Source organism: Balaenoptera physalus, assembly GCF_965194825.1.
Source record: "Balaenoptera physalus genome assembly, chromosome: 3".
In the NCBI taxonomy this organism is placed as follows: domain Eukaryota; kingdom Metazoa; phylum Chordata; class Mammalia; order Artiodactyla; family Balaenopteridae; genus Balaenoptera; species Balaenoptera physalus.
Genome location: NC_138890.1, coordinates 38,419,152 through 38,432,374, shown reverse-complemented (window position 1 = coordinate 38,432,374; position 13,223 = coordinate 38,419,152). Strand labels below are relative to the sequence as shown.

Genomic DNA, 13,223 nt, shown 5'->3' with positions numbered 1-13,223 from the left:
GGGTAGACCAGTGAGGGAAGGGTTTCATAATTGGCAGTAATTATCAGCAGAGGTTTCTTGGAGTAGGTGGCACTTGATATGAGTCTTGAAGTCCTGGGTGACTTGAAAACCATATGTTTGTCTCATAATCCTGATTTCCTAAACACTCTTTAGTAATTCTCTCATTTTTTTTCTGCCCATAACAGTCTATCTTTCTCCATATTCTCTTCTCTTCTTTCTCTACACTAAGTTAAAAAATGTGACTTGAGTGGGAGCTTCATCTTTTTAAAGATCTTTGTCCTAGATAGTGTTTAATGGCTCACAGATAGACACTTGATCTGATATGAGCCAGTCCTAATACCCAAACTTACAGTCATAGTTGATGAGTTCAGTGGTGGGTAGCTGACCCAAGATTAGCCAGTTAGATCCGTTTGTAGGATTTTTGAGTTTGGGACTAGAGAAAGTAAGTCTCAGTTCCTCTGTGGGTTTGTGCATTGTGAGATTTGAGATACGGAAGCTATGAGTATAGTTCAAGAAAGAATAAAGTTGACCTACAGAATGAAACACATGAGACACACAGAGAGGGTGTTGGTGGCATTTAAGTTTCTGATTCCAGAGGTCTCTGAGATCCACCATTATGCACTGATTTGGTTATTCAATCTTCATATGAATAATTTCTAAATAATCTCCTCCCCCACTCCACCCCCCGACCCCCCATCTATCTTTTGCCCTTAGCTAGTCTGAGTTGAATTTTTGTCATATGCAACTTAGAGAGTCCTGGCGAATATTGTATTGTATTTTGTTTTATTGTAACTTCATGTTGAAATAGGTAGAGTAGAGATTATCTTTATTTCATAGAGAAGAAAATGAGGCTCAGAAAATATAATGTAATGAAGACACTGTAAAATATGAGAAGTTGATCCAAAACTTCTCACACTGGAGAAAACACTGGTAGGTACAGGGAGATGCAGGCAGGAAAAGTCTGCTAGTTTAGGAGACTCAGTGTATAGACTATGAATAAAGTAGCTTTCCATTGCTGTGGGTATTCTGAGTGCTCTGATGCCAAATTTTGATATCATTTTAGCTTGCGTTTTTCGTTTTTTGTTTTTTTGTCAGCAAAAGCTTGGCTTTTGAGGGAAAAGGAGGAAACCCAATTCTACCACAGCACCTATTTCCCATTTTACTTAAGGTCCGTGGGGTTACCCAGGTGTGAAGTCAGTCATAACTCTCTGTACCTCAGGGATGTAACACTGACAAGGATGGCTTTTGACAAGGGCTGATTTCAAAATGAAACTGAATGCTGATTGTCTCACTCTTCTCAAAGCACGCTTGAATCTATATTAACCTAGGGACACCAAGAGATTCAGAAAGAACAATCCCTGGAGTTTAAGGACAAACTTTGCTTATGCTGTCTTTAAGTAAAGAAAAGAAAAAGAACTTAGGACATTTAACAATTTATCTCCTCTTTTATTTCAAAGAAGATTTAAGGTGGTTTAAAAGGATATGAAAATATAGGAAGACAATAAGTTAAACATAGAAGAGAACTGAAAAAATAAATGACAATAAGAGTTAGGAGTGAGGCTCATAAACAATGAATATGATACAGTCCTACACATTATGTGATAACTGGTCCCCAATTTAGGCTTTAAGCTTTCTTATCAGTGCAAACAGGGAAACCTAATTGATTACACAGTTTGCAATGTTCATGAGATAAACCAAAGCAAATCCTTGGGAGAAGTACAACTGCATCTGATCCTGTGACCAAAAACAATGTGTCCCTGGGTTCTTACAAAGACAGTACTGTGTTATATAATGTAAAAGACCTTGAGTGCTCCTTCCAGGAGACCCAAGGATGATATTCACAGCCCTGGCAGTATTATTTCTCAAATTTTAATCATCTTTATAATTTCTGCTATATCTACTTACTACATTTAAAAAATTATTAACCTAATATATTTCTAACATAGGTTTCACTTGGATTCCATTTTATTTTATTTTTTTATTTTTATAAACTTATTTATTTATTTATTTATTTTTGGCTGCGTTGGGTCTTTGTAGCTGCACGCGGGCTTTCTCTAGTTGCGGTGAGCGGGGGCTACTCTTCGTTGCGGTGCGTGGACTTCTCATTGCGGTGGCTTCTCTTGTTGTGGAGCATGGGCTCTAGGTGCGTGGGCTTCAGTAGTTGCAGCACGTTGGCTCAGTAGTTGTGGCTTGCGGGCTCTAGAGCACAGGCTCAGTGGTTGTGGCGCATGGGCTTAGTTGCTCCACGGCATGTGGGATCTTCCCGGGCCAAGGCCGGAACCCATTTCCCCTGCGTTGGCAGGTGGATTCTTAACCACTGTGCCACCAGGGAAGTCCCTTGGATTCCATTTTAAACTTAATTTCTTCTTAGCAAGGTAGATGGGCTAGTTCTACTTTTCTAATACCCTTTAAATTAAGTTTATAAGTATTAAAATTTAAAAGTCTATTATAACCCAAAATTTTCTGATGTACCCCCTTGGTGCTACACCTTGGGAAACACTGGATTAGGGAAAAAGAGAAATCCAACATTTGAATAACCATGACCTCATTACATCTTAATATCTCTCTTATGAAATATTATGACCATCAGTGTTGAGAATTCTGAGGTTAAAGAATTTGCACAAGGTCCCACAATAACCAAACCAGGATGAACCTCAAGTCCTCTGCTGAAAGTCAAGTTCCAGCTTCTAGAGGAATGCATGGAGGGCCTTGTCCCTAAACCAAAGTTCAGACCCTCTTTGACCATTTGCCCCTTTGCTTCCTCCCAGAATGCCTCATCCCCTGCTTGGTCCATAGTGATGCCAGCCTGTGGTCATTGGAACCTGGTCTGCCAGACCAAATGGAGGAAGTCTGCCAGGCAGATGTGGAACCCAAAAGAGGAACTTCACCAACTGCTGTGGACAGCTCTAGCACTTCATGCCCCCGTGGACTTTTGGGGAAGTATTTTTGTGGCTCACCAGTCTCTCATTAGGCAAAGGTCACTTGTCCTGTCTTGGCCTTCTCTACTGGTGGAAAGTACGGCTGGGAGATTTGGAATGGTTGCTGTTTGACTTTGATTCTTGGCACGACTGTCACCATGAGCTTTTTTGGTAAGATCGCAAGCTGAAGTTTGTTGTTGAGGATTGCAGGATTCCTTCTAATCTTTGGGAACATTTTGAATCATAACTGGCAGTGGCTTTCTGATGGCAACTTGAGCAAGCTCAGGGGGAGAAGCCATCGCCCTCTCTCACACGAATATGACTTTGGGTAAATTACCTTGAACTCTTTACCTAGGGGTGTAATCTACATTCTTTCTGAGCCCTGATTTATCGTGTAAACCTTTTTCTTCTTATTTTAATGAATAGAAGTAACGTTTTCTGCTCCATCCTTCTCTTAAAGAGATTTTAAAGTCTCTTATAATTTAAAAATTTTTATTATTTAAAAAATTTTTATTTTGTTATAGTTATAGATTCACATACATCTGTACAAAATGCTACAGAAAAATCCTGTGTACTTTTTACCCAGTCTCCCCTAATGGTAACATTCTTAAAGAGATTTAAAATTTGCTGAGGTATAATTTAGATATGATAAAAATCACTCTTTTAAAGTGTACAGTTTGATGAGCTTTGACAAATATATACAGCTGAGTAACTGCTATCACAATCAAAAGATAGAACATTTCTATCATCCCAAGAAGTTTCTTCATGCCTCTTTGCAGTTAACCCCCTCTCCCCATTCCCAGCCCCTAGAAACCACTCATCTGTTTTCTGTCCCTATACTTTTGCCTTTTCTAGACTGTCTTTTAAATGGAATCATACAGTATGTAGTCTTTTGTGTCTTTTTATTCACTTAGAATATTGCTTTTGAGATTCATCCATGTTTCTGAATGAATCACTGTTTTGTTCCTTTTTATTGCTGAGTAGTATTCCACTATATGCCACAATTTGTTTATCCACTCACCAACTGATGGACGTTTGTGTTTTTTCCAGTTTGGGGCTATTAGGAATAAAGATACCATAAACATTCCTGTATGAATCTTTGGGAGGACGTATGTTTTCATTTCCCTTGGGTAAATTCCTCAGAATAGAATTGCTGGGTTGTGTGGTTAATGTCAGGGTAATGCCAGCCTGGTAAAACAAGTTGGAAAGTGTTTTCTCCTCTTTTATTTTTTGAAAGAGTTCATGTAGAATTGATACTGTATCTTCTTTAAATGTTAGGTAGAATCCCCTGGTAAAACTGGAGTTCTTCTTTGTGGGAAGGACTTTAACTATGAATACAATCTCTTTAATAGATATAAGGCCACCCAAGTTTCCCCTTTATTCTTGAATGAGTTTTAGTAAGGAATTTGTTTATTTCATCTATGTTATCAAATTTATTGTCAGGAAGTTGTTCATAAAATAACATTATCCTTCCTAACATCTGATAGATCTGCTGTGACAGTCCTTCTTTCATTCATAACATTGGTAATTTGGGTCTCTGTCCTTTTTTCTTGATCTGTATATATAGAGGTTTACCAATTTTATTGATCTTTCCAAAGCACCAGCTTTTGGTTTCATTGTTTTGCTTACTAATTTCTGTTTTCTATTTCAATGTTTTCTGCTCTTATCTTTATTATCTCCTTCCTTTTATTTACTTTGGGTTTAATTTGCTCTTAATTTTTTAGTTTCATAAGGTGGAAACTTAGATAATTGATTTTAGACCTTTCTTCTTTTCTAATATGAGCATTTAATACCATCAGTTCCTCTTTAAACACTGCTTTAGCTGGATCCTACAAATTTTAAGATTTCTTATCATTTCAATTTAAACATATGTTTAATTTCCCTTGTTATTTCTTCTTTGACCTGTAGATTATTTAGAAGTGTTCTGTTTATTACCCACATATTTAAGAATTTTCTTGGTGTCATTCTGTTGCTGATTTATAGTTGAACACCATTGTCATCAGAAAATATACCTTTCTGTGTTTTTAATCCTTTTAAATTTATTGAGATTAGTTGTATGCCCCAGAATATGGACTACTTTTGAATATTTCATGAACATTTGAAAAGAAAGTAAATTCTCTGAGATGAAGTATTCTATACATTAGGTCAAGTTGCTTGACAGTATTGTTCAAGTTATCTATATATTTAATAATTTTTGTCTAATTTTTCTATCAATTATTGACAAGAAAAAAGTTGAAATCTCCAACTATAATTGTTGATTTGTCTATTTCTCTTATTGGCCATGATCTGTTCACATACTTCATCTGCCCCATTCTCTCTCTTCTTCTGGCACTCAGTTTCATTTATGTCGGGCAATTTGATATGGTCTCACAGCTCCTGGGTGTTTTTCCACTGATTATTCTTCTCTTTTCATATTTGTAAAAATAACCTCTATCTTCAAATTCACTTATCCTTTCTTCTGCTGTGTCCCATTTGTTGACAAGCCTGCCTGGGCAGTTCTTCATCTCTGATGTTGTGTTTTCATGTTTAGCATTTCCATCTGACCCTTTTTTAATAGCTTCCATCTCTTTGCTGAAATTCCCTATGATTCATACATTTCGTCCACCTTTTTAATACTAAGTCCTTTAACGTATTCATTAGAGTAGTTAAAATGTCCCTGTCTGATGCTTCTAACATCTAGGTTATTTCTGGGTCTGGTTCTGTTGCATATTTTATCTCTTGACAGGAGAGTATTTTTTTTTTCTTGCTTCTTTGTGTCTCTTATTATTTTCAATAAAGTGCTGAACATTCTGGGTAAAAGAACAATAGAGACAGAGATAAATAATATATGATGCCCAGAATGGCATATGTGCCATGGAATTTGTTAGTATTTAAAATGCTTTTTGGCCATCCAAGGGGGGTGTTATTATTCTCCTATTTTAAAGGTGAGGAAAGTGTGGGGAGGGGAGGACAGCAACACAGTGCCAGGGATGAACTTGGTTTTGAATTATGGCTATGTGGCTGATCCCTTTCCTAACTGTTATGTGGGATCTGGTGGCACTGGGAAGCATGGCTGTGGAGCGGTAAAGACTGGAGGCTGGGAGGCCAGTCAGAGCTGTCTCAGCAGTGCAGGGTGTGGTGTTAAATGCCCACCAGGGATCATTAACTCAAACGCTCAGAGTATACACGACTCATGTAAGTGAATACACGTAGGTAGAAATATATGGCTCAGTATTAAAGACAAACTAGGGAGTGATGGGGACCGTGGTGAACTGGATGCACATGCTCCTTTCCAGAAAGACAGCTGTGACTCAGTTCTGGCTGACCGTGCCAAGTGCAAAACCAAGATTAGTGTTACCAGTTCTTGTGATGTTTTGATGGAAGCCAGAAATCTGAACTTAAATGTGAAGTATCCTGATTTTAAAGGTTGGCCACAGGTATAATTTTTAAAAATGTTTATTTAGGTCATACCATGAGGATTAAGCAAAACTTGTCTGTAGGCTGTCAGCCTATAGGCCACACAAGCCTGGGTGGTGGCAGAGAGACTGCCCAGGTACTGCTACAGCTGTGGACATGCAGTTTTACCAGACATGTTTTTGGTCACAGGGCTAAATGGCAGACTCCAGAGCATTTTCTATCAACATGAGACCATTCATTAGGTTTACTCATGGCTTTAGACTTTGCCAGCCTGGAGGTACATCTGTGTTTACTTTGATATCAATACCTGCCTTACTCCATATTTCATTTTTCTTTCTTTTTCATTGGCAAATTCTTTTTTTTAAATTGAAGTATAGTTGATTTAGAATGTTGTGTTAGTTTCAGGTGTACAGCAAGTGATTCAGTTATATATATATATATATATATATATATATATATATATATATGTATACACACACACACATATGTGTACATTCTTTTTCAGATTCTCTTCCATTATAGATTATTACAAGATATTCAATATAGTTCCCTGTGCTATATGGTAGGACCTTATTGTTTATCTATTTTTAATATAATGGTGTGTATCTGTTAATCCCAAGCTCCTAATTTATTCCTCCCCTGCCTTTCCCCTTTGGTAACCATAAGTTTGTTTTCTATGTCTGTGAGTCTGTTTCTGTTTTATAAATAAGTTCATTTGTATCATTTTTTTTAGATTCCACATATAAGTGATAGCATATGATATTTGTCTTTCTCCGTCTGACTTACTTCCCTTAGTATGATAATCTCTAGGTGCATCCATGTTGCTGCAAATGGCATTATTTCATTCTTTTTTATGGCTGAGTAGTATTCCATTGTGTATATATACCACATCTTCTTTATCCATTCATCTGTTGATGGATACATAGGTTGTTTCCATATCTTGGCTATTTGTAAATAATGCTGCTATGAACATTGGGGTGCATGTATCTTTTAGAATTATAGCTTTCATCTTTTCTGGATATGTGCCCAGGAGGGGGATTGCTGGATCATATGGTGACTCTATTTTTAGTTTTTTGAGGAATCTCCATACTGTTTTCCATAGTGGCTGCACCAATTTACATTCCCAACAGTGTAGGAGGGTTCCATTTTCTCCACACCCTCTACAGCATAATCAAATTTGTAGACATATTGGTGATGGCCATTCTGACCAGTGTGAAGTGATACCTCATTGTGGTTTTGATTTGCATTTCTCTAATGATTAGTGATGTTATGACTTGCTCCATATTTCTACCTGCCTCCTACAGTCTCTCCCCAAGGGTGGCTGTTAGCCCATGTATGCTCTGAGGAAGACAGTTTGAGAGAAGCATTGTAGCGTAGTGGTTCATAGTTTGGTTTGCTTCTTTGATCTTCCATTTTCCACCTTTGTCAGAGGATATGTTGTTTACTCTCTTTGTACCAGTTACTTAACTATAAAATAGGAATAATTTGACCTACCTCCAAGGATGGTTGTGAGAATTATAAAAGATAAATATTGAGGGCTTGGAAAAATATCTAACATATAGTAAGTGCTCTACAAATGTTAGCTATTATCATTTATAATTCTTCCTTCTTGACCCTTCTATTTGAGGCATCTATCTTCTGTTTCTGATGCATTGGCCCCCTGGGAGAATTCACTTGGTGTTGCCCAGAACCCTCAGGATGCCAAGGCTGCATTTATTAATTCATCCAAAATATCCATCAAGGCCTGCAGGTGCAATTCTGTTCCAGGCATTGGAGAGTTATCAGTGGTGCACACAATAGAAGGAGCTTGCATTTTAGAGCACAAGACTGACAATAATTGTGAAAACAAAGAAATGAGTGAAACTATTTCCAAGTGCTTATTGCTATGAAGAAAAAGAAAATGGTGATGTGATAGAGAATGAACAGGTGGCTACTTTATTTATTTTTTATTTTTTACTTTAAAAATTTTTTTAATTTAAAAAATATTTATTTATTTATCTATTTTTGGCTGCGTTGGGTCTTTGTTGCTGCACGCAGGCTTTCTCTAGTTGCGGTGAGGGGGGGCTACTCTTTGTTGTGGAGCACGGGCTCTAGGCAAGCGGGCTTCAGTAGTTGTGGCACACAGGCTCAGTAGTTGCGGCTTGTGGGCTCTAGAGCGCAGGCTCAGTAGTTGTGGCACATGGGCTTAGTTGCTCTGCGGCACATGGGATCTTCCTGGACCAGGGATCAAACCCATGTCCCCTGAATTGGCAGGCAGATTCTTAACCACTGCGCCACCAGGGAAGTCCCAACAGGTGGCTACTTTAGATTGAGTGCTCAAGAAAGGCCACTCTGAGGAGTATCATTTGACATGAGGTTTGAATGACAAGAAAATATCTTTTCATTTAAAAATCTAGAGGAAGAGTGTTTCAGGCTAGTGAAATAGCAAGTACAAAGGCCCTGAGGCAGGATTGAGCTTGGCTTGTCCAGGCAACATGCAATAGGTCAGAGTGGCTCAGAGATTAAGGGGATAGGAGGAAAGGAGATGAGGTCACTGAGCTAGCCAGGAACCATACCACACAGGCTTGGTAGGCCAAGGCAAAGATTTTGGTTATATTTTAAGTCCTAGGTGGAGGGTTTGAAGCACAGGAGTGACAAGACTTTATTTATATTTCAGCTGACTCACTCTTGCTGCAGCATGGAAGGATGGATTGGAGGGGAAGCAGAAAGGCCATCAGCCCCACTGTGAACTCCTGTGGAATAGGCAGGGGAGGTAAGGGAGAATGGCTCTTTCTTAAGCTGTTTTTTCTTATTTATTCATTCATTCATCATTCAGTGGCTCTTTCTTGAGTGTCTGTTATGTGTCAGCAATGTGTTAGGCCCTGGGACTACACTGATATATGATATTGTCATGAACTTTGCTACCATTGAACTTTCAATCAAATGTGCCTCTTGGTTTCCTGGGTCCTCACACAGTGCTGTCTGTACACATGATCTTTAGTGAACATTAATCCTAGAGTGGTTCATCTCAACCACACGCATCTTCATATGGGCTCACCACCGGGGCGAGTAACCACGTAGAATTCTTTCCTCTGTAGGCACCCGCAACATCCTACCTCTCTTGGCAAAACACAAGGGATGCAAATGGGGGCATGCAAAACGGATAAGGCTGGAGAAGGAGGCCTCTGAGCTTACGTGCCAGAAGCCTAGAACCTCCTGGAAGCCTGAATGCGTTTGTGAGCATCAGGTTACCCGGACCTCTACCTCCAGGGGAACATGGAGGGAATTACAGATCATAAAGATGACTTTTCTTTCTGGTCTGTTTTGTTTTCAATAAGGTCTTTTTTTTTTTTTTTTTTAGAGAATTTTTTTAAGGTAGTGAAACAACATTGCCTAGTATGGAGAGCGCTTTTTCAGATGTAATTCACAACCACAGGCTCTCGTGTGAAATTCAGGGTGTAACCACATTTCTCAAATGGTAAAGAAAATGGGCAATCAGCTTTTTTCAAATGAAACCAAGCACCTGATAACTGTCTTTCACTATCTGATAGGCCTGTGAAACAAACTCCCAAGAAAGTCTGCTGGGTGGGCTAAACTCCTCGATATCTTCTTTACAGAATAGAAATGTCAGTTACAATTTTTCATGGAGAGAGGGAGGTTCAAGTTCAAGGAAGCAACGGGGAGTGGAACGATGATTTCGTAGGTTCTAAGTGCCTTTGGAATGAACGCAAAGAGGAAAATACTAGGAAAAGGACAGGTGAAAAATCAGTTTAAGCCAGTTCCAGAATTTTTTTCACGACAATGGAATCCTTTTTTCAGAATATTCTTCAGAGACCCAACATGAAAAAGAGAAAAAATAGGATCTGTTTTGAAAGTGGGAGAGTAAGTAGGGCTCAACCTGTTGCCATCCACCACACACCTCTCCATCCCTGGCAAGTCTTAGAGCCTCAGACCTTCAAGGAACCCAGCTGGAACCTTACTGTTTTAAACCACGATACAGAACAAAGACTGTGTTAATTTAAATTTTATTTAGAGTATATCATATGCTAGGCAAGTTGCTAACAAAACAGTTTACATAACACAGTGTTACCCTTGACCCCATGAAATGAGTATTGTTACACCTGTTGTCAAGATGAGGAAACTGAGGTTCAGGGTGGCTAGATCATATGGCCAAACTTACACAGTTGCTAAGTGGCAAGTCTTGGCTTCAAACTGAAAGCTGATACCAAAGATTCTGCTTTTTATTTTTTGGCCATGCAGCGTGGCATGTGGGATCCCAGTTCCCCGAACAGGGATCTAACCCATGTCCTCTGTGATGGGACCGTGGAGTCTTAACCACTGGACTGCCAGGGAGGTCCTCAGAGCTTCTGCTTTTAACCAGTAAATTCTCCTAGCTCTCTCTCTTCGACAGATTTCTTCAGTTCTCATCAGGAGCACAAGCATTTCCAGGAATGTTTACAGAAAGGAGACAGGGAGGAGGAGAAGGAGGAAGAAAGAGTAATGTGGAGGGAGGCAGAGGCAGAGGGAGAGTAGGACTTAGACAAAGAGGAAATTAGTGATGATAAAACCCAGGGAGCCAGCTGCTAAGCAATGAAACTACATGGAAAATCCAAAGAAAGATAATACCACGAGGAGAGAGAGAAAGAGGAGGTGGGGTTCAGCTGTAAGGTCACTGCTTACTAGTGACCAAAATGCCAAGATTTCAGCCAGGGCTGGACCCCCCTGGTTTCTATTGTGATCTGATTGACTTAGTCATTGAAAGTCAAGTTAATGGTGTCATTGAAAGTCGGGTTAATGGTCACGAACAAACAGATCAGGAGACTGGCCCAGGGCACAGGAGTCCCACCAATGGACCAGCTAATTGGAGCTGGGCAGTCCTTTTGGGCACCCAGCTCATGAGGCCAGACAGTGCCCAGCGCCTTGGTGGTGACTTTCCATGATGTCAAAGGATCATTTTGCCCCTGTTGACTGAAGTTTTAGCCAGGTTGCTGAGATGACTGGCTGGGTTGGGCTCCGTGGGCTGACAGTGAGCTGACCCAGGGGACAACCCAAAAGACACGAATCTGACTGGGGGATGCATTGTTCTTCAGAGGAATAAAGCAGGGAAAAGAAACCAGTGAGAAACCTCTTAGCTTGTTTGTTGTTACTGGTCTCTGCCATTGGCTGCTTCACTTGTGTGGAATCAGTGGCCAAAAGCAGTAGTATTGACACCATGCAGCACCCAGGTCATGGGTAGCATTGGCGGCATAGCTCCTACTGCTGTTAGGAGTTGGCTGGGTAACTGGGTGACAGTTGTAGTGCAAGTGCCTGCCTTGAGTGATGAGGGGCAGATCACTTCCTGATTCTCTGCCTCCGTTCACCCTTCTGAAGCACCATAATCACATGAGCTCCTTACCTACTTCTTTAGGTAAGGGATGTAGAGTCACAAGGCAAGAGTGTTGGAAAGCATCTTGAGTCTTCTGGGAAGAAAAGGAAAGAAACATTCAGTGAGGACATACTGTATCCCAGGCAATTCACATGCCTTCTCTGATCAGATTTTTTTTAAGGATAGGCAGTATTAACTCCATTTTATAAGAGATATTCAGAGGTTTCTAAGATTTGGAGAGATTGTATTGTCTGTCCAATTCTTCCACTCTTTTTTCCATTCCCTTCTGCTTTAAGTGCCTGTATCCTTATAGATGCTTAGCCCTAACCAAAGGGCACCAGGATAGGTACCAAAAGGCTGGAGACTAGCCCTGGCAGGGCCACTCCATGGGCCAAGCAGATAACATGGCTATGGGTGGCAATCAGGAAAAGGATAACAGGGAGAGGAGAGTGATAAACGAAAAGTGCATATAAAAGCATTCAGGTGTGAGGAAAACACACCGTTACACTGGTGAACAGGATCAATAAAGCCAGTTTTTCAGTTTACAGCATCCTGACTAGATCATCTCTTAGGTCCTTTTGAGTTCCAACGTTTAATTTTTTTTGCCTCCCATCAAAACTAGCATATTCTTTTTCTGTTCTCTTCAGGCTCTGCTTTCTGTTGGTAGAAGTGGGTGGTGGTAATGAGCTAATCAGATAAGCTAATCTCTACTGTGGGCAAACTAGCTAATGGGCAACTCTTCCCATGACTTAATGCCAAAATTGGATTAAAGCACCTCCCTTCTGATCTTGAGCTGGGGGACTGACAAATGGTGGGAATTCACACTTCTATACCCAGAATCCCTGCAACTACACCCTGGGAACAGCACCCAGCACAGGGCTGGACAGGAACTGACATGTGACCCAGCTTTCTTTCCCTGCAATTATGGCATCAATAAAATGGCCAGAGCCTAATGATTGGACAAAAAACTCTGGTTTCCGTATTATGTGGTGGCCCCATAGGAGGTGGGAGGTGGCAGGGGTGGGGGAACCATGACAATTTTAAAGTCATTTTTCCCCAGTTTTATTGAGAAATAATTGACATACATCACTGTGTAAGTTTAAGGTGCACAGCATGATAGTTCAGTTTACATAGATTGTGAAATGATTACCACAGTAGGTTCAGCTAAGATCTATCTTCTCATACAGATACAATAAAAAGAAAAGAAAGAAGAAAAGAGTAAAGGAAAAAAATTTCTCCTTGTGATGAGAACTCTTAGGATTTACTCTCTCAACAACTTTTTTATGCTGTGTACACTTGAGTGTAGAAAACATTGTAATAAATATAGAATGAGGGATCTGGAAGGAATTTTCCATAATTGTGGAAGCTGAGGCCCCAGAAAAATGAATACATGCACTATCTTGGGTTTGTATAATGTTTTACTGTTTACAAAAGGGCTTTCCTGTTCATCATGATATTTGATCCTCTTACCAACTCCCCATATGGAAACAGAGGTAGGCAGTATTATTTCCACTGTACAGATGAGGAAACTGAGGTTCCCAGAGATTGACTTTCCCAACAGCCAG

General features: G+C 39.9%; 1 protein-coding gene and 1 long non-coding RNA gene across 5 annotated transcripts in view; one reads left to right on the top strand and one right to left on the bottom strand.

Annotated features, from left to right (window-relative positions):
- The window catches only part of LOC309658261, a 477,588-nt gene that overhangs the window by 71,187 nt on the left and 393,178 nt on the right, over positions 1-13,223 (bottom strand). The gene's annotated exons all lie outside the window — the stretch shown is intronic.
- Positions 1-13,223, top strand: part of LOC309658220 (uncharacterized protein) — a 92,250-nt gene that overhangs the window by 27,728 nt on the left and 51,299 nt on the right. For 2 of the 3 annotated variants that reach the window (XR_014262058.1, XM_082456617.1), the window contains exons 3-4: positions 2,769-3,089; positions 8,971-9,066. Coding sequence is in view for 2 of the 3 variants with exons in the window: in XM_082456617.1 (XP_082312743.1) it covers positions 3,077-3,089; positions 8,971-9,066 (109 nt within the window). In the remaining variant the exon portion in view is untranslated. Of the gene's footprint in view, positions 1-2,768; positions 3,247-8,970; positions 9,067-13,223 lie in introns of all 3 variants that reach the window. The other variant, XM_082456616.1, reaches the window with a different exon arrangement.